General features: G+C 37.8%; 4 protein-coding genes across 8 annotated transcripts in view; all 4 read left to right on the forward strand.

Annotated features, from left to right (window-relative positions):
• The window catches only part of LOC147759367 (SH3 domain-binding glutamic acid-rich-like protein 3), a 191,822-nt gene that overhangs the window by 132,859 nt on the left and 38,010 nt on the right, over positions 1–20,953 (forward strand). The window lies entirely within an intron of this gene.
• Positions 204–20,080, forward strand: LOC147759380 (SH3 domain-binding glutamic acid-rich-like protein 3). Of its 4 annotated transcripts, none has more exons than XM_086997496.1 (3): positions 204–303; positions 16,274–16,356; positions 19,547–20,080. In XM_086997496.1, the coding sequence occupies exons 2-3, from the start codon at positions 16,290–16,292 to the stop codon at positions 19,840–19,842; spliced, it is 363 nt and encodes a 120-aa protein (XP_086853622.1). In that variant the 5' UTR covers positions 204–303; positions 16,274–16,289; the 3' UTR covers positions 19,843–20,080. The 4 variants fall into 4 exon arrangements, with proteins under 4 accessions (XP_086853622.1, XP_086853620.1, XP_086853623.1 ...); XM_086997497.1 differs by lacking the exon at positions 204–303 and adding an exon at positions 15,557–15,711; XM_086997495.1 differs by lacking the exon at positions 204–303 and adding an exon at positions 15,715–15,847.
• LOC147759381 (uncharacterized) lies at positions 1,858–3,847 on the forward strand. The gene is made up of 2 exons (XM_086997379.1): positions 1,858–2,146; positions 2,632–3,847. Exons 1-2 carry the CDS (start codon positions 1,858–1,860, stop codon positions 3,708–3,710), a joined length of 1,368 nt encoding a protein of 455 aa, XP_086853505.1. The 3' UTR covers positions 3,711–3,847.
• On the forward strand, positions 11,911–14,344 carry LOC106165068 (E3 ubiquitin-protein ligase TRIM45-like). Its single transcript, XM_013543163.2, has one exon. It carries the CDS (start codon positions 12,019–12,021, stop codon positions 13,864–13,866), a length of 1,848 nt encoding a protein of 615 aa, XP_013398617.2. The 5' UTR covers positions 11,911–12,018; the 3' UTR covers positions 13,867–14,344.

Here is a 20,953-nt window from a genome sequence, read left to right on the forward strand (position 1 = left end):
AGTGGTGGAAAATTTCCGAAGGTACACATATAACACTATTAATACAAGAGGCAAATACCAACAAAATATTTCCAATATAATTTCTCAAAACGACACCAGGAAGCAAATTAGATTAAATCATACAAACGGTTTACACCGGCTGGCTTTGTCAATTTCACCCAGTTTTTTATTGCAAACAAAACACTTTTGCGCATGCGCAGTCGTTTGAATCCTGTGCTTAGCTACCGTGCAGACGTGTGCGGTACCAGAGACGAACAAAAACAAAATAGAGACACAATACACAGTGATCTACAATCTCACTCCGTAAGTAGTGAATACCCTAATAGCATATTAATATTTACAGTTGACACCATACGGTGTTTTAAGTATAATATGGGCATATAATAAATAAAGCAATCGTGAAAAGACATCTTGGTGCGTAAGAAATATAAACGAGTCGACCTACAGGTACTTTATGCACTGTACTGTACATTGAAAGTGTGTCACAGAGCTTCGACGGAAGAAACTCAAGGTCACTGGGTCATTTTAGATTTCTATTAATGTGTTTACAGTAGAGTTTGTTAAGCAGTATAGTAGGGGCCTTACGATATGGGCATGTCATAGGGGATTTCATATACGCCCTCAGCAAGTAGAATTGAGACAAGGAATTGGTTTAGGGTTAGTGTATCAAAAAGGGTCAATATTTCAGATTCTGGATTAGTGAGTCATCCACTGGGACTATTTAGGGGTTTTATACTAATGTATTTTCAGTGCAACCTAGATAAATAACAGGTCGATGCATGGTCTGCCTCCCTCTATCTCAACTCACGCCTGTCTCTCGTTTCCTCCGTCTCTCCCTCTCTCCCTCTCTCTCTCTCTCTCTCTCTCTCTCTTTCATATAAAACACGGAAGCTTTGCTGTATCCATACTGTAGCAAATGTCAAAACAAAATTTCCGGTGGATGAGTAAACATTTATTTACACTCGTCTAGAAACAATTAATATGGTGACGGAGATCTGAAATATGATTGAAACAAATGAAAGTAAAAGAATAAACAAAATATAAATTTCAACTCAATAAAATTATCACAATGAAAAAATTACAATACAATACATACATTAAATAACTAAAAATACGTACATAACAATGCTGCCTCCACTCTTTCGCGTACAGTTGACGTTTTATTTGTGACGTTTTGTTACCAACAGAACACCAATCATCAAACAAATGAGGGCGCCACTCACACCAAGACAAGACAACAAAAAGTTAACAACACAAACAACAAAAACAAACAAAGCAAATAAACAAACAAAAAATACAAAAAAAAAAAATAAAAAATAAAAAAAAGACCGACGACACATACCACATGGGGCTTACAAACATCTACTTGTTTTATCGTGGTGATATTGGACTGTACAGCACCAGGATGATTCACAGATAATGTGACTTGCTCTACGTGCCCCTGTCTTCCTCGTAACCACAATGTTAAAATACGACCTGTCATATAAACATTGGCCGACACTGCCGCGTTTGGACCTATGATCACGAGTATAAGATTAATTCGATGGCGTTTATCTCTCAAGTCAGTCAGATAAGATAAGATAAGATAAGAATTTAATCAGCCATTTATAAAAATTGGAAATCATTTTTCTTTTTCTTTGAAATCATTTTTTGTTCTTTACAGATTGCGAATGGGAATCTAAGTGTAAAGAAAACCATCCCCTTGTCAAATGATGTGGTCTGATGTTCGTGTATATAACCCAGAAGCAGTGTTACACAGTTCAGTCTCAGACAGCAAATGTCATGAGAACTAGACATCATGAACTGACGAGACGTATTCCTTTTGGCTGTGTGTAAACCTAATTCATCTTAGTCGCCATGGCATCCAAGAAATTGTACGAGGAGTTCAGTGACAATTTTCTCACGTGTCACATCTGTCTACACGAGTATGAGGACCCGCGTGTCCTCCCGTGCTATCACACTTTCTGCCTGGCTTGTCTTGCCCAGCACGTGAGAGTTAGTGGGACGGGAGGCAACATCACGTGTCCAGTGTGCCGCCAGGAGGCGCCTGTTCCACCGGGTGGGCTGGAGAAACTTGTCCGTAACTTCTTTTTGTCCAAGGTGAAGGACTTCATGTTGACAATAGAGAATAAAGACAAAATGTGCGGTAACTGTGACTCACAAGTTGCTCAATTTTACTGTCAAGATTGCAGACATTTTTTATGTGAGAACTGTCGACAAAAACAGCATGACGCTATAAACATTTTGCGGGGACACAAAATGATATCAGCGTCTGATCACGATAAGCATGTCCAGGAAAAAATGGACGCTAGACTATTTTGTGATAAACACAAAGGACAACATTTAATCTTTTATTGCACTGATGACGATGTTGTTGTGTGTCGTGACTGTATTCTCACCAAACACAACAAACACAACTGTGTAGACATTGCAGATGTAGCAGAAATCCATAAAGAGAAAATAAATAGTGCCTTTAATCATTTATCTAAGAACATTGCATTGTTTGAAAAAGCAGAGTCAGAAATATCTAAGCAACAGAAAGATACAAATGACCTCGTCAACAAAACGGTGGCCGACATACAACAACAGGAGGCAGATATTATAAAAGAGGTTCAGCGTATTTCAGCTCAGTTGATAGCAGAAGCAAATTAAAAGACCTCGCCGCAACGCACATGAAGTCACTCGAGGCTGAGAAAGATCGCGTTCAACTACAGAAAGTATCCATCCACAGCACATGTGAGTTTGCCAAACAGCTTGTTCAACATGGCTCCCACACGGAGGTGATGACACACGCTAAAAATATCCAAGCAAGGATGAAAGAACTGAACAATGTCAGACCCACCGTACAGGTAAAAACAATAGAGATCACTTTCAGTAAAGGAAAACTTCCAGTGGACTTCTTTGGTCGAGTGAAGAAGTTAGAATGGCTAGATACTGCATCTTTGTTGGGTGAGTTTGATAGCAGTATGAGCTATGTGGCGGACATATCGTGCAGTCGAAATGGAACAATATATCTAGTTTCTTACTTTAGGGATAAATTTAAAGCAATATCACCAGCTCATGAGGTGATATTTCAGGTTGATGTACCACATCCCAGAGGTGTCACTGTGCTCAGTGATGACAGACTGGTGGTTACATGTTATGATGGATGCCGAGTGTATTCCTCCTCCGGAAAACATGTCAAAACATTTGGTCAGGGTGACATGTGTATGCCCTTGGGTGTTACAGTGGACAACAATGGACACATACTTATCTGTGATAACACCAATATATGTATCTGTGTGCATGACGCTGTGCAGTACAATCTTATCAGTAAGATCACTCTACCTATGTGTAAAGATCCACAATACATTGCAGTGCTCCCATGTCGTGACACCATTGTGGTGAGTGACTGTAATGGACACTGTGTATATGGAGTGACCCCCCAGGGTGATGTAGTGTTCCGGTATGGTAGACCAGGGAGGAGAGGTTCAAGTGATGGATACCTGAACTCCCCCTGGGGAGTGTGTACAGACAGCGTGGGGCACATCTTCATTGCTGACCGGGGGAATCACAGGGTGGTTGTTCTGACCTCAGATGGTCAACTATTAAGATACGTGGTGGGTCCACAACACGTTTCAGCACCAATGGGTGTGACCATTGATAACAAAGGACAGCGTGTAGTGGGGGAGTTTGAAGGCAAGGTGAAAACATTTACCTATTTTCCTTAACTACAATTTAGTATCAGACGTTAACCAGCCGACATCATTTTTAACATAAAAAGAAAGAAGAATTACAGCGAAACTTTGCGAACATTGCTTGCTGAACACATAATTATGGATATTTCTGAAATTATAACGTTTATATTAGAAGGTGATGATATTGTTTTTTTTTTTCTTCAACAATTAGTTATACGATAATGTAGGAGTGGGAAAGTAAAATTAATCGTTATTTACGTTTAAATTCCACACACTAGCTAATTTAATGTCGGGGTTGAAAAGTGAAAAGAAACAAATTTGTTTTTTTTTTAAATTCTTTTCGCACTTTTACAGCCAAGTTACTGTGTTATAAAAGAACAATATTTTATATGAGCAATGGTATAGTTTGATATGTTTCTAAAAAGGACACAGTACGACAAGTGATGTTACCCTCAAATGTACGTGTAACAAGCTTGCACGATCTCTTGTATTCTTGTAAATAAACGCTTAAAAATACCATCAGTAATACCAGTATTTACTGTGAGACCAGCAGGAATATCCTTCTTTTCATGTAAAAAATTGAGTCTGGACATTAGTTTTATTTTATTGTACCAAAAAAAAAAGAAAAAATATTTCTGACTCTCTCTCTCTCTCTCTCTCTCTCTCTCTCTCTCTCTCTCTCTCTCTCTCAAATAATCGCAAAATAATTTTAATTAACGATCTTTACGAAATTGAGAGTGCCGTTTCCTTAGAAGTATCACTTTCATTTCTATTTTAGCGGTAAAACAAGCCGCTGACCATAAAATTGATGGCTTGGCGTTCCGGTATGTTTTTTTTAATTTATTAATTTTTCATTTCACAAGTTAAAGTTTGAGCATTCGATGACGATCGCGAGATCGTCTACTTCTTCATAAGTTGGCTTCTCTGTAAGCTTCATACACGGCCGCGTCCTCTTTCCTCGTTTTTATTTTCCATCGACAGCAAGGTGTCGGCACCCTGAGCTTCAGAGCTAACTTGACACTAACCTTTTCACTGTAGCCTATCTCCATCGTGTCAAGTAACCTCTGACCACATTCGATTGCCCCCGCCGCCCGCCAATCAAATTTAAAGCCAGCACTCAATGACTCATTGAACGATCTAGCCAAAGAACGCGAACGAGTCAAAGCGCGCTTTGTTCAAATCCGGACCAATCAAAGATAAGGCTGAATATCAGGGACTTGCCGTAACCTGTTGGCAGCACGCAAAATACATCAGCCCTCAGTAGATAATGATGCAGGGCATCAAACTGCTCTGGTTTCAATACCGATATACTCCATGCTTTCTTTGGGTCTGTTCCCACAACTTTAGATCGATCTATCACCGCGGGGAGTCTCACTAGATTACTGTCAGATAATCCCCCTTAAGTGCCCGTCCCCGCCTACTACAAGCTATAAGGGGTAATTAACTTTCGTGTCCGCCCGGCTGACAGCTATTTAGCGTGAACCCCCAGGGAGGTAGGTCGATCTAATCTATGGAAATGGGGTGTTTGTGTACGGTTATGCACTCGGAACTACTCGGATGTCTCCGCACTCGACAATAACTATGTTGTTAGTATGGAGCTTGCGGAATCAGCCGAGGATTGCCGATTGACGATCAACCAATCAGCGTTTTCACCAAACTTTGGTGAAAAAATTTGAAACATGGATTCGATTGGCTTATATAAACTAGGTCAAACTATTTTCGTCAGAAGTTACTTGACACGATGGAGATAGGCTACAGTGAAAAGGTTAGTGTCAAGTTAGCTCTGAAGCTCAGGGTGGGTGTCGGTAATTCCCGGTATCAACTGTAAATCTTTATACGGGTGTAACAAATAAATCGCACACACTCACACACACACACACACGCGCTCGCGCGCTCAAGACTTGATAAAAGCAACCTGTTCATATATATATATATATATATATATATATATATATATATATATATATATATATATATATATATTTTTTTTTTTTTTTTTTTTTTTTTTTTTTTTTTAACTTTCGATTTTCACCCTGTATAATTAACAAGTTAAAGGTTGTTTCCACGCTTCCAAGTATTGTAGACAGGATTGTGCTGGAAGTGACGTGTAGTGGTTTAAGACGTGAAGCTGACTGTTCATTTTTAGCTGGAAATGAAGGGGAGTGAAAACGTGGGCTCAGAGATAAAGGCGGTTTTTCCAACAAAACGGTGAGACAGCATTTTTTTTTTTTTTTTTTGGGGGGGGGGGGCATTTTGGGCAGAGAATACTTGTAGAAATGATAGGCACATGTTATGAAAACGTGTTACGAAATCTGAAGATCCAGAATCGTGCTTAATTTGCAGTCAATTTGTTTTGTCATATATGCTGTATCGGCCGAGAGCGCGACAAAGAGCATCAAGGGAAAAGCATTCATACATTAATTTAACCAGTATATCTTATTATGTTTCCACGTGTTCCGCATCGGGAATTAAGGTGTATCATCCAACGTGGAAGTCAAGATGCGCCTACAGAATGTCGAGTTGATCCGCAGCAGGAAGAAGTTCTATGCCCAGTACATCGATATCTCTGAAAGTAATGAAGTTAAGGAATTTCTAAGGAGACAAGACTTCTATCGGTCCACAGCTTTTTAACGGCGAGGAATACTTTGTGACACTGTAAAGACGACAAGACTCGCAAATGTACATGTGTAATGTACTTCAACCGCCATTTTGACGAAAAACCTAACGACATATTTGAAAAAGAGAAATGTCTGAAGTTGGACGAGCTAACATGATTGTAATTTAGGGGTATATTCCGGTACATAATAATTTATAAAAAATAAATAAAATACAAAATATAACTTGCCCTAAGAGCATTATACCGGGGTACATATTCACTGTGTTGCGGATTGAAAAAATAAGAAAATAATTCAATATTTTGCACCCTTACAAGAGAAAAATTATTTTGCAAACTAGGCTTAAGTTCTTTATGCACCTGGCATTTGAATACACATTTCCTCATATAATGACGCGCGTGTGCGGTTAACCTACAGCTGTATTTCCGTTGTTCGTGTGTGATGTCGCCCGTGTCACCAGAAATGACATGCATATCCGAATGCCATTCAGCGATAGTCCATGTGGAATTTAGCTCAATAGAGCGGTAGTTTCGTTTGGAATGTGCCATTATTAAATTTAAATAGATTCAGCACATTCTTTCATGTACAAAATGCAATAAAGTATCGTTCATCGCCCGTGTTTTACACTCTCGTAAGGAATGATAGTGTAAAGCGGATACCCTCTACCAGGGACACAGATTGATTTTTTATTATTAGATATTCACAGATATGTCTCTGGCTTATTCATATCTCATTTTTACAAATGAACATAATTCATCTACGGCCCTGACAGAGGGTAAAGTGCGGGCCCACTATTCATGCAGCGTTGTCGGTCTGTTCAGTCTCTTTGCAGGTATTGTGTGAAGGGCGCAGATTGTGCTGTCCACGCTCACCTAACACATTCTGCTGTCCACTCTCACCTAACACATTCTGCTTTCCACGCTCACCTAACACATTCTGCTGTCCACACTCACCTAACACATTCTGCTGTCCACGCTCACCTGAAGCGCATTCTGCTGCCATCGTTCACCTAACGCATTCTGTTGTGTAGGAGCCCCATTTTCACATAAAAATAATGTGACGCATTGTCTTATGATTAAAACAAGATGCAGTCACTAGATGGCGGTAACAGCTCAGGTCGCGTTTGGACTGATGTGACAAGAATGCTAGTCTGCTAGGAACCGTAGTCCATTCCCTAGAATGCTTAGGACAAATCTTTCGGAACAGGAAAAATTTACACATAAAAATTATCAAACACAAGCTGAAATATTTCAGCTTGTGTTTGATAATTTTCACGTATGATCCAACTACCGAGTTAATGAACATTTTTGCCCAGGAAAGATTTAGTTCACAGCTAGTGAATAGCCAGATAAAACGCGTATCTAGTGTTCCGTCCAAATATCTGTGGACCTGGCGGAGGATAGAAACCCTATCGGCTATAAAGGATTAGTTGCCCAAATTTCAAGGTCGGTAATTACCAATATTTATTATTATTTTGTACCTTGAGCATTTAATTTGATTTTTTGATATTTACTTTATTTTTGTATTTGGTAATATAAAAGTTTTTAGCACATCATGTGGTCTGAGCTCGGTTCTATTCTCTTTACATTATACACTTTACCCTCTGAGGACATCCCGTACGAAAACGCAGTAGATACTCCAGCGCAGTAGACTACTGCAATCATACTGCAAACATGCCTCAAATCTGCTTCGATTTGGGAGCTAATTAGCATACTTGAAACATGCTTCTATCATGCTTCTAATCTACTGCATTATTGCTCCTCTCTGTACAAACCTTTTTGGAGTAGAATTGCAGTAGTCTATACTGGGAGCGAGTCATGGGAGATGGTTCAGAAGTAAGAGACTTCACGTAGATGATGTATTTAAAGAGCGTCAACAAATAAACCATTAAACTGGTCATTATGTGTCCTTGGTTTTTCTGTGAGCGACTTTACGTAATGCTGACACGAACCATAGAATCGCAGATTGCGTTCTGAGCCTATATAAGAGTTAAAATACTTAAAGTATAAAAGGGTTTCATTACATATTTCTTATCAGTGTCGCAATATTTGGCGGTACATACTAATGTTCATTATTCAAATTGCATACGTCCACTCACGTTATATAATTACAGGTAAGGCCATAAAACGAGTCGAGTGCACAAGCAAGCGACTCCAATCAAATTAATTAACAAGTGTGGGGATTTTATTTGTGAACTGTACAAAGCGATGCTTTCGAGTTACGGGACCCAGTTCTTCTATCTCTTGTAACAAGTGCCTCATGATGGGACGAGTGAGGTCTGTTCTCACGTTCACCCAAGTCTACAGTTAGTGCAGACTTAAAGAACCATAGCTTGAAGGTATTTGGGAAGTTCCAAATCCCCGTAAAATAACATGTTAGACATAAGTAGTGGCGGGCGGGTAAGGTAATAACTGCTTATACATTGACATTCTCCTGTCTTTGTTTTGAGCGGTAAACAACATGTCCTTGAACAAAATGTTATCAGATAGCCTTCATAGAATAACTTCGCAGACAATCAGCGTCTGGGTTAATAAACTAACCCAGTTCTGCTATCTCCTGTATCAAGAGTCAAATGGTGGGGCGTACATCTCAGGTGACTCTGGCTATCAGGACGAGTGAGGTGTGTTCTCACGTACACCCAAGTCTACAGTTAGTGCAGGTTTAAGTGAGCCATCTAGAACGTGTTCAACATAAGAATATAAACTAAACACCCGTGCTTTAAATTCAACTTGATAATGGCTATTACAATTGAATGCAAATATTTTTTTTTCCTTTTGCCGAGGAGGAAATGATATTGGAAAATCACTTGAAACATATATGTCGCTCATTAAACCTATTTTTTAAAATCAAAATACCGTTTTAAGTGCAAACTCATGAAACTACGTGAGGGGATGTAATTAAAAGGGAAGTCAGTGGTATTTTAATTTTTTTTAAGTTACTTGGGAGATAACAATGCATATTACTTTGATGTAATATTTATTTATATGTCTGCAATATTTGGAGGCGGGAAACTTTTCCTTGTTAATTATAAAGGGAAGAAATCGAAAGTTAAAAAGATAAAAGGTATATGAACAGGTTATCTTTATCAAACCATGCGCGCGCACGCGTGTGTGTGCATGTGTGTGTGTGTGTGTGTGTGTGCGCGCGATTGCTACACACGTCTAAAGATCTACAGATGATAATGAAAACTTCCGACACCATACCGAAACGTAAATGAACACGCTGTCGGTGGAAGGGTTGTCTGAACAGCAGGCTGAGCGCTAAAACAAAGAACTCAAACTGATTGTAGTGTGCTACACTTGCCTATATCAAATATTGTCTCTTATCATGTTTACCGGGTATAAATTATAGACACGTTAATATTTAATAAAATCAGGTGATTCTGTAACAGTCCATTGGCCACAAGAAGGTGTCGAGAGGATAATTCGGGAAATGAGAAGCTTTTTAAACTAAGAATATGTACGATTCTTCACCTTATTGACAGCAAGTAAACAGAGCTACTCAACCAGGCATTTGTGACTTCTAGACATGATTAAGTTATCTAGAAATATGTTCAAAATAAGAATATAACCTAAATCGCCGCTATTGAAATTAAATTTGATAATTGGCTATTACACTTGAATGCATTTTTTTGCTTTTTGTCGAGGACAAACTGATATTTGAAAATCAATTGAAACATATATTTTGCTTATTAAACTACATTTTTTTAAATCAAATACCGTTTAAAGTGAAAACCCATGAAACTGAGTCAGGGGATATAATCAAAATGGAAGTCAATGGTATTTTAGTTTATTTATTTTCACAAAGGTACTTGAAAGATAAAATGTCTCGAAGTGCGGACAACCATTACCAGGAACCGAGGTTTGTAGGGGGAAATGGACTACTGTTACACCGAGGTTAATAAACTAGCCCAGTCCTGTTATCTCTGGTATCATGAACCCCGTGGTCCGGTGTAAAGCTCAGGACGATTGAGTTGTATTCTCACGTACACCCAAGTGTACAGTCAGTGAAGATTTAAAGGCACACATTTAACGCCATCCTCTTTATACATTTTTTTCGTGTTAATCCCAGCCATTTTCCGTAATATTTACTTTAGCGATAAAGGAAAAGTTCCTCAATAATCCAGGTGGTAAATATCAGTGTTTATTTTTTCACTTTGAGCTTTTTACTAATGTGATATTTATTCATACTTTGTATTTTTCAATATATAAGTACTACTAGCAGTAATGAGAATAGTTTGAATGTATTTGGAAAGTTCCAAAATCCTTTGAAATCAGATGTCAGTAATCTGTGGCAGGGAAGGTAATAACTGCTAAATCATTAGCAGCGTCCTGTCCTGGTATTGAGCAGTAAACAACTTGTCCTTGAACAAAATGTTATCAGAGAGGCGGGGTGGATATAGAGCAACTAGAAACACAATACCAGCACCTGAGTTAATAAACTAGCCCAGTTTTTGCCCTCTCTTGTAACAAGTGCCTCGTGGTTCGGTGTACAGCTCGGGTGACTCCAGCTATCAGGACGAGAGTTGCAAAATGCGTTCAGTTGCAAAATGCGGCTCCACAGTTCTCACGTACACCCAAGTCTACAGTTAGTGCAGGTTTAAATGAGCCATCGAGAATATGTTCAAACTAAGAAAATAAACTTAATCGCAATGATTGAAATAAATCTTGATAATTGGCTATTACACTTAATTACAAGTATGATTTTCACAATATTATGGAGATGATTTATTTTCAATATTATAATAATAATATGGAAATTTGAAAATAGAACATCCCTTAAATTATATCTTTCGATGATTGAACTGCGTGGCTTCTGAACATTTTTCACGAAAGGGAAGGCTGAATTTAGCGCAAATCCATGGTTGATTGAACTAAGATATAAAAAGGAGAAACTATATAAACATACAGTTACAGGATGTCGGGGACTGGGGGCTTGTCTGAATAGTAGATCGACCTATAGAACATAAACATCAAATTTGGCACCTGACTACTTTAACAGCGCTGCACTTGCCTATATCAATTACTATTGTCTATTATCATGTTTACCAGATATGAATTATAGACACGTTAATATTTAATAAAATCAGGTGATTCTGTAACAGTCCATGGGTCCAAGGAGGGTGGCGAGAGGATAATACGGAAAATAAGAAGCTACCGATATTAAACTGCAACTAGATCTAAGATTGATAACTAGTTTTAAATGTTGTTGGTCATACAATCATGATACATGTATTATTCAGAAAAATAAAACGCGCACCAGATGCTCGATAAATTATGAGAATATTATTGATCAATGTTTATTGGCTGATTACAACTGAAGTAATGTAGAACTGACTGAAATTTTCACAAAATCACTCCATTTCCACAATTTCTCTTACCAGATAATCTATTCAAGAACGAAATTTTTCCCAATTAAAGAAGAAGTAACCTCGTGAATATTGTTCACATTAAAATGTCATTTAGCTGCATTTTAGGCCGGTCTAAAGACAATGTAACTGACATGTGGTTTAAGAGGTTACCCTCGCATCCCCCACCGTCCTTGGCAGAGGATATCATCACCTTGTCAGATGACGTGGTCTGATGATGTTCGTGTATATAACCCAGAAGCTGTTTTACCCAGTTCAGTCACAGACAGAAAGGGCACGAAAAAACACGACATCATGAAGTGACAAGACTTATATCACAGCGTTTTGGCTGTGTGTAAACTGAATTGAACCTAAAGCCATGGCATCAAAGAAGTTGTACGAGGAGTTCAGTGACAATTTTCTAACCTGTCACATTTGTCTTCACGAGTATGAAGACCCGCGTGTCCTCCCATGCTATCACACTTTCTGCCTGGCTTGTCTTGCCCAGCACGTGGCAGCGAGTGGGACGGGAGGCAACATCACGTGTCCAGTGTGCCGCCAGGAGGCGCCTGTTCCACCAGGTGGACTGGAGAAACTTGTCCGTAACTTTTTTTTGTCCAAGGTGAAGGACTTCATGTTGACAACAGAGAAAAAAGACCAAAAATGTGGTAACTGTCACTCACAAGTTGCTCAATTTTACTGTCAAGATTGCAAACATTTCTTCTGTGAAAACTGTCGAGAAAAACAGCATGACGCTATAAAATTTCTGCGAGGACACACAATGATGTCAGTGTCTGATCACGATAAGCAAGTCAAGGAAGAAATGGACGCTACACTATTTTGTGATAAGCACAAAGGACAACAGATAACCTTTTATTGCACTGATGACGATGTTGTTGTGTGTCGTGACTGTATTCTCACCAAACACAACAAACACAACTGTGTAGACATTGCAGATGTAGCAGAAATCCATAAAAAGAAAATAAACAGTGCCTTTAATAATGTATCGAAGAACATTGCATTGTTTGAAAAAGCAGAGTCGGAAATATCTAAGCAACAGAAAGATACAACTGACGTCGTAAACAAAACGGTGGCCGACATACAACAACAGGAGGCAGATATTATAAAAGAGGTTCAGCGTATTTCTGCTCAATTGATAGCAGAAGCAAAAGACCACGCAGCAACGCACATGAAGTCACTCGAGGCTGAGAAAGATCGTGTTCAACTACAGAAAGTATCCATCCACACCACATGTGAGTTTGCCAAACAGCTTGTTCAACGTGGCTCTCACACGGAGTTGATGACACACGCTAAAAATATCCAAGCAAGGATGAAAGAATTGAACAATATTAGACCCACCGTACATGTAAAAACAACAGAGATAAGTTTCAGTAAAGGCAAACTTCCAGCGGACTTCTTTGGTCGTGTGAAGAAATTAGAATGGCTGGATGCTGAATCTTTGGTGGATGAGTTTGACAGCAGTATGGAAGATGTATGGGACATATCGTGCAGCCAAAGAGGGACAATATATTCAGTTTCTCACTGGCGGGGTAAAATTAAAGCAATATCACCATCTCATGAGGTGATATTCCAGGTTGATGTACCATATCCCAGTGGTGTCACCGTGCTAAGTGATGATAGACTGGTGGTTACATGCCAAGATGTATGCCGAGTGTATTCTTCCTCCGGGAAACATGTCCAAACATTTGGTCAGGGTGACATGTCTGCGCCCAGGGGTGTTACAGTGGACAACAATGGACACATACTTGTCTGTGATAAGACCAATAAATGTATCTGTGTGTATGACGCTGTGCAGTACAATCTTATCAATAAGATCAGTGTTCCTATGTGTGAAGATCCACGATACATTGCAGTGCTCCCATGTCGTGCCACCATTGTGGTGAGTGACAGAGAGGGACACTGTGTATATGGAGTGACCCCCCAGGGTGATGTAGTGTTCCAATATGGTACACCAGGTAACGGAGACTCAGATGATGGATACCTTGACTCCCCCTGGGGATTGTGTACAGACAGCGTGGGGCACATCTTCATTGCTGACCAGTGGAATGACAGGGTGGTTGTTCTGACCTCAGATGGTCAACTGTTGAGATACGTGGTGAGTCCACAGCAGGTTTTAAAGCCAGCAGGTGTGGCCATTGATATCAAAGGACAGCTTGTAGTGGGGGAAGAAGAAGGCAATGTGAAAACATTTCGCTATGTTTCTTAACTACAATTTAAGTAATATGACAGACATTACCAAGCAACATCATTTTTACCAGAAAAAGAGAGAAGTATTACAGCGAAACTTTGTGCATGAACATTATTTGTTAAACACATAATCATGGATATTTCTGAAATTTTAATTGTTATATTGGAAGGTGATGATATTGGCTAAAAAAACTATTAGTTATAACATAATGGGAGAGTAAAATAATTCATTATGTACGTTTAAATTCGACACACTAACCAATTTCATGCCGAGGTTCAAAGCGACAACAAAACCAATTTAATTATTTATTTTACTATTTTTTCGCACTTTTACAGTCAAGTTATACTACTGTATTATAAAAATATCATAATATATTTGAGCACTGATACAGTTTAATGTGTTTCTAAAAAAGGACACAGTACGACAAGTGATTTTACCTTCAATGAATCAGATGTACATGAAACAAGCTTGTAAATAAATGCTTTTAAAAATATCATCAGTAATACCAGTATTTACTGTGAGACCAGCAGGTATATTGTAACACTAACGTAAGCGCTGGGACATAATGGTTTTACCTCCAATCACCGCGATATCCACATGAAGGCGGATACAAGTCACCGTTATCGCGTCTCCTCACACACTACACGTGGATTAGCTACTTGGACCTGAGGTCACACCCTCAACTCAAAAAGTAAATGAGCAATATTTTCTTTTTATTATTTCTTTGATATCCTTCTTTTCATGTACAAATACGTGAGTTTAGTTTGTGATTTTACAGAAAAGGAAAAATGAATTGCTGACTGCCATTACATTATACAGTAAAAAACTTTAATGGGCGTGTGACTGGATATATGGGCTAACAAAATAATTTGATTGCGCAGTTTGTGTTATTTATCTTTTTAGATTTTTTAAATTCTTCCTCCCCAACTTTTCATTAGAAATGCCATTTAGAATCAAATGCATTTCACCTTTAAATCTGAAATAAGCACTGGAATGATTTTGAATATTAATAGCACATTCTGAGACCACCACGTTGTCAGAATTATCATTAAAAAGTATATTTATTCCACGTTGTACATGTCACTGAACGGCGACAGGTACACCATTGCGCATTTGTTCAACAGATATCCTAACTCGAGGGAAAGGCCAGCTCAGATTGGCAGAATGGTCAGTGGCAACGGCTGATTGAAAACTGTTCAAAACTTGACCTTCTTAGCTAAATTATGACAACATTAAAGATACATACAAAGTCAATTTTTTGTCACAAAAACCAACCAAATGCCAGCATATAGTTTCAAGTAGTATAACTAAGAGAATTACCAAAAGGCATTGTTTAATTTGACCCGAAAATGATGTTTGAACAGATTTTTCTGCTGGCATTCTAAGCTGTATGTCAATGGGGCGGGAAAGTAGGTCACGAAAATAGGTTACAACCATAAAAATTTACAACCATAAATTTAAAGAAAGGAGCAGTCTAAAGGTCTTTTATGGCTGATCGAGTGATAGATTCAGTTTTTCCCTTGGCATGTCGAATTTATTTGAGTCATATAAGAATCTAGTAGAAGTGGTTTACATGTATTATTGGGATTCCACACTCCATCGACGCTCGGTTCGTATGTACCTTTAAAACAAATTTTCCTTTCGTAAAAGCAATTGACGGGAGTTGGCCGCCGAGTTCATTACAAAATGTATTTAGAGGATGTGATAGTATTTAGCTTTATTCGTTTGAAGGGGTGTTTTACGGTGAAATGAGAATTTTTTTCTCTCGGTATGCATGTAAAACTCTACACTGCCACCCTCTGACGACATATGCCATGAACACCTATCACTGAGGCTCCAGATGTTCTGGGATACATCACTCAGGTGACAGGGTATTGTCCCACACTTACCTGTATCTCACATATATATAAGAAGTCACATCCGTGGCAGTCACACCCACCAGTGTGCTGAGAACGCCACCGGACCACACCCTCTCGCTCTCTCCTTGTTACTTAGTCAGGTAAGTGAAATATTATACAAATAGTATACAGTTTGTTAATCATAAACAACATTACAGATGATACAACACGGTGTTCTGTAAACTACGGTTTTATATCATAACTAACGCAATAATGGAAAAGACCGACTGTCGTGAGTAACATATACATGTATGATCGGAGTCGAATTACCTTTACCACCAGTTCTTTCATATTGTATTGAAATTGTGGTGTCGAGCGTCGATGAAATCATGAAAATAATCTCTCTCCATCTCCCCTCCCTTGTTCCTTCTTACTCCGCTTCTCTTCCTACTTCTTTGACCTCTCTCTCTCTCTCTCTCTCTGTATTAGATTTAATAAAAATATACTCAAAAGGGCTCCGATGAGACTCAACATCCGACCATTGTATGCGAGATACAGATAAAAGCTATGCCCCCATGTCTTTCCAGGTTGCTGTAGTACGCCATGAAGACTGCCTCCGTTAGCTACGTTTTGGTCATAGCCATTATGGCTGCCTGTGTGGAGTTTATTGGTGAGTTCCAAGCCATCACCTGCGTCTGTCGGCGCCGTCGTCGTGCACTCTTAGAGATACATGTAGCACGTTTGATGAGAGCAAATTAAATGATAAAATGTTGGCCATATGCTAAATTTACGTTGTTCAAGTTGTGTGCTGGTCGACAGAAATCGTTATAACCGGGGCGTAACCAGATCTTTAAAAATTGTACGCACAGATTTTTATTCCCGGATATTCCCGGTGTACCATGAAATTCTGACTCCCCTAAAATGTGACTGCCCAGTCAGATTTTCATTATGAAAATCTGACTCCCCATTCAGATTTTCATAATGAAAATCTGACTCCCCCCATGAAATTTTGACTCCCCCCAAAAAAAACATTCATTAATCTCATTTTATTTGAGTAAATGACTACGATTTTGTAGTATGCATAATGGATGATACATTGGCACCTTTTTTATAGTTTGCAGGTGAAAATCTTCATAAAAAAAAGAAAAATTAAAAATGTGCACATAATGAAAATGTGGTTCCCCTATGAAAATTTGACTCCCCCTCCACAAAACTTCATAAATCTTATTTTATTTGAGTATATGACTGTGATCCTGTAGCATGTAAAATGGTTGATACATTGGCACATTTTTTGTAGTTTGCAGTGAGAATTTTAATGAACAAATAAGAAAATTAAAAATGTGCACATAATGAAAATCTGACTCCCCCATGAAAATTTGACTCCCCCTCCACAAAACTTCATAAATCTTATTTTATTTTGAGTATATGACTGTGATCTTGTATTATGTAAAATGGTTGATACATTGGCACATTTTTTGTAGTTTGCAGTGAAAATTTTAATGAAAAAATGAGAAAATTAAAAATGTGCACATAATGAAAATCTGACTCCCCCAGTGGTATGGTGACTGAATATAAAATAGGTCCTTTTCTCCATGGGAGTCCAAATCTCGTGGGTGTAAAAATAAAGATTTTCATGATTTCTTTTTCATGCTTTCACTATTTTATCATCAAACCTTTAAATATTTCCAATATATTTTTCATAAAGTATCCTAAAAGAAAAGGTGTTGAAATGATCATCAAATATTAAATAACTTTTTCATAGGGGAGACAATAGGCGATTAAGTGGACATTTTTAATTTTCTTATTTTTTCATGAAAATTTTCACCTGCAAATTACAAAAAAGCGCCAATGTATCCTCCATTTCACATACTACAAGATCACAGTCACATCCTCAAAATAAAATAAGATTTATGAAGTTTTGTGGAGGGGCAGTCATATTTTCATGGGGGAGTCAGATTTTCATTATTTGCTCATTTTTAATTTTCTTATTTTTTCACATAATTTTTCACCTGCAAACTACAAAAAATGTGCCAATGTATCCTCCTTTTTACATACTACAAGATCACAGTCATATACTCAAAATAAAATAAGATTTATGAAGTTTTGTGGAGGGGGAGTCAAATTTTCATGGGGGAGTCAGATTTTCATTATGTGCAAATTTTTAATTTTCTTATTTTTTCATTAAAATTTTCACTGCAAACTACAAAAAAAGCGCCAATGTATCCTCCATTTCACATACTACAAGATCAGACACATATACTCAAAATAAAATAAGATTTATGAAGTTTTATGATGGGGGAGTCAAATTTTCATGGGGGAGTCAGATTTTCATTATTTGCTTATTTTTAATTTTCTCATTTTTTCATTAAAATTTTCACTGCAAACTACAAAAAATATGCCAATGTATCAACCATTTTACATACTACAAGATCACAGACATATACCCAAAATAAAATATGATTTATAAAGTTTTATGATGGGGGAGTCAAATTTTCATGGGGGAGTCAGATTTTCATTATGTGCTCATTTTTAATTTTCTTATTTTTTCATTAAAATTTTCACTGCAAACTACAAAAAAATGTGCCAATCTATCCTCCTTTTTACATACTACAAGATTACAGTCATATACCCAAAATAAAATAAGATTTATGAAGTTTTATGATGGGGAGTCAGATTTTCATTATGTGCACATTTTTATTTTTCTTATTTTTTCATTTGAATTTTCACTGCAAACTACAAAAAAATGTGCCAATCTATCCTCCTTTTTACATACTACAAGATCACAGTCATATACTCAAATAAAATAAGATGTATGAAGTTTTGTGGAGGGGGAGTCAAATTTTCATGGGGGGAGTCAGATTTTCATTATGAAAATCTGACTGGGGAGTCACATTTTCATAATGAAAATCTGACTGGGGAGTCACATTTTCATGGGAGTCAGATTTTCATGTTACACCGGCAATATGTAGACTAGCGCAACAGATGAAGGACAGCGTAATCACAGTATATATTGTACCACACATAGCAGCTTAATTTCCATTAACAATAAAATCATCATTTAGTCAGAAATATTCTCGCAATTAAAAAAGTTTCAATATTGTTATTACCCAGAACAGTATATTTATTTAAAAGGAGGCTAGCTTCGCATATGTGGAACCCCATAATCACAGCATATATTGTATCACACATCGCAGCTTAATTTCCGTTAACAATAAAATCATCATTTAGTCAGATATATTTTCGCAATTAAAAAAGTTGCAATATTCGTACTACCCAGAATGGTATATTTATTTAAAAGGAGGCTAGCTTCCTTTATGTGAGGTAAAGGAAGTTCCAGTTAGATGGACGATTAAGACAGGACTTGTTAAGTTTACAGGCATTGTTAACCTCAGTTCAATAAAAGTATGCAAGAACAATTGTCCCTATACAATTGATACAGAGGATTTGTACTTACAGGTGACTTTAATAAGCAGAGGATTTTCTTTTATATTCCGTGAAAAATACACTTAATTTATAAAAAAAAATAATATCATGGTTGGCCAAAAAATTGTACGCACAGTGCATCCGTGCGTATGCCTAGTTACGCCCATGTAAAATACATTGATACAAACCAAGTCAGGGAGAGGGTTGACTATATTATGAACCTATTCTTTCACAACATGAGTTTAAAGAAAAAATATTTCAATTGAGTGGATTCGGCAACAGACATACAAAACAGCGACAAAGGGCAACGAGCACATATTTACTTTAACAATTTTCTACTTTTATTAAATTTCTTTAATTTATTTATCCAATATATGTTGACATGTTTTAGGCTACGTGTTCCAGATTCCTTTTCGTATTCATTTTCCTCTTTATAGAGTGCGATCGTCTGCCCTCAAAGGGGATCCGTGTGTACATCAGCAGCGTGTCAAGCAACCTGGAAATTAAGAAACAACAACAGAGGATACAGATGGTTCTCAGCGGGAAGAACATCGACGCACAGTACATCGATATCTCCTCAAACAACGCCGCCAAGGAATCCATGAGGGCAAGTGCAGGACCGTCGAGTCTTCCCCCACAACTTTTTAACGGCGAGGAATACCTTGGTGATTACCAAGCTTTTGAGGAAGCAGTTGAAGACAGACGTCTTATGGAATTCCTAAAGTTGAACTGATTTATCTCATGGTTAAAATAAAGTTTGAGACACTGTCAAGACATCAAGGCACGCGAATTCACATGTATAATGTAGTTCAACTGTCATTTTGACAAAAACCTAACAAGATATATAAAAAAAAAACAGAAATGTCTGAAGCTGAACGAGCTGAGAGGATTGTATAATAGGGGTATATACCGGTACATAATGAATAGTAAAATAAATAATAGAATAAATAGAGCCTTAGTACAAATTATAACTTGCCATGATATGTGTTTACTGTGCTGATAATTGTTTAAGGAAAATGATATGAAATATGTTGCACTCTTTCAAGAGAAGTATTATTTTGCAATCTAAGCTTAAATTCTTTATGCACCTGGCATTTGAATACACATTTCTACATATAATGACGCGCATGCGCGGTTAACCTATTTCTACTGGTTGCGTGTGGTGTCTACCATTCAGCGAGAGAGCCCTCGGATTTGGATCGATAGAGCGATAGTTTTATTTGGAATGAGCCCTTGTTTGATAGATTCAGCACGTCCTTTCTTGTACAAAATACGCTAAACTATCGTGTATCGCGCGTGTTTCGCGGTACCAAAAGAACTGATAGTGAAAAGCAGGCACGCTATGCACATAGCCGATAGCATCGTTAGCCTATCCAGTTTTTTTTATCAGGTATTGTGTTAAGGGTGGTGATTCACGCTCACCTAACACATTCTGACCCATGAACTCCCTGTATAACCGCTCTGAGACCAGTGTATCATCTACGGGTTAGCTACTGGTCCATATCTGAGGGGGCGGAGAGATAAACATTTTGTCAAAAAAAAAAAAAAAAAAAAAAGAAAGACGAACACCATTCCATTTTGTTAAAATGAACTAATGCGCTAATGAGGCAAAACATCGTGATTTTAAAGAAAAATAACGGCATTCTATTTTCATTATATTAAAAGCCTAAAAAATGGTTTCGTATTCCTCTCATACACCGGCCAGCATGTTGACCTACCACCCCTAGTTTGTGTTTATCTGTACAGGACCTTTATCTGAACTTAAACAATATGATGCCTTATCTTATGATAACACAGACGGCGGCCAATAGATGGCGGTAACATCTCAGGGCGCGTTTGGACCG

This window comes from Lingula anatina, chromosome 10 (genome assembly GCF_051362555.1).
Source record: "Lingula anatina isolate TDL-2025a chromosome 10, LinAna3.0, whole genome shotgun sequence".
Lineage (NCBI taxonomy): Eukaryota > Metazoa > Brachiopoda > Lingulata > Lingulida > Lingulidae > Lingula > Lingula anatina.

Coding starts and splice junctions, on each gene's coding strand:
- LOC147759381 (XM_086997379.1), top strand. CDS start 1,858: ATGGCATCCAAGAAATTGTACGAGGAGTTCAGTGACAATTTTCTCACG. Junction 2,147..2,631: donor GAATAAAGACAAAATGTGCG/GTAACTGTGACT, acceptor ATTTCAGCTCAG/TTGATAGCAGAAGCAAATTA.
- LOC106165068 (XM_013543163.2), top strand. CDS start 12,019: ATGGCATCAAAGAAGTTGTACGAGGAGTTCAGTGACAATTTTCTAACC.
- LOC147759380 (XM_086997494.1), top strand. CDS start 1,858: ATGGCATCCAAGAAATTGTACGAGGAGTTCAGTGACAATTTTCTCACG.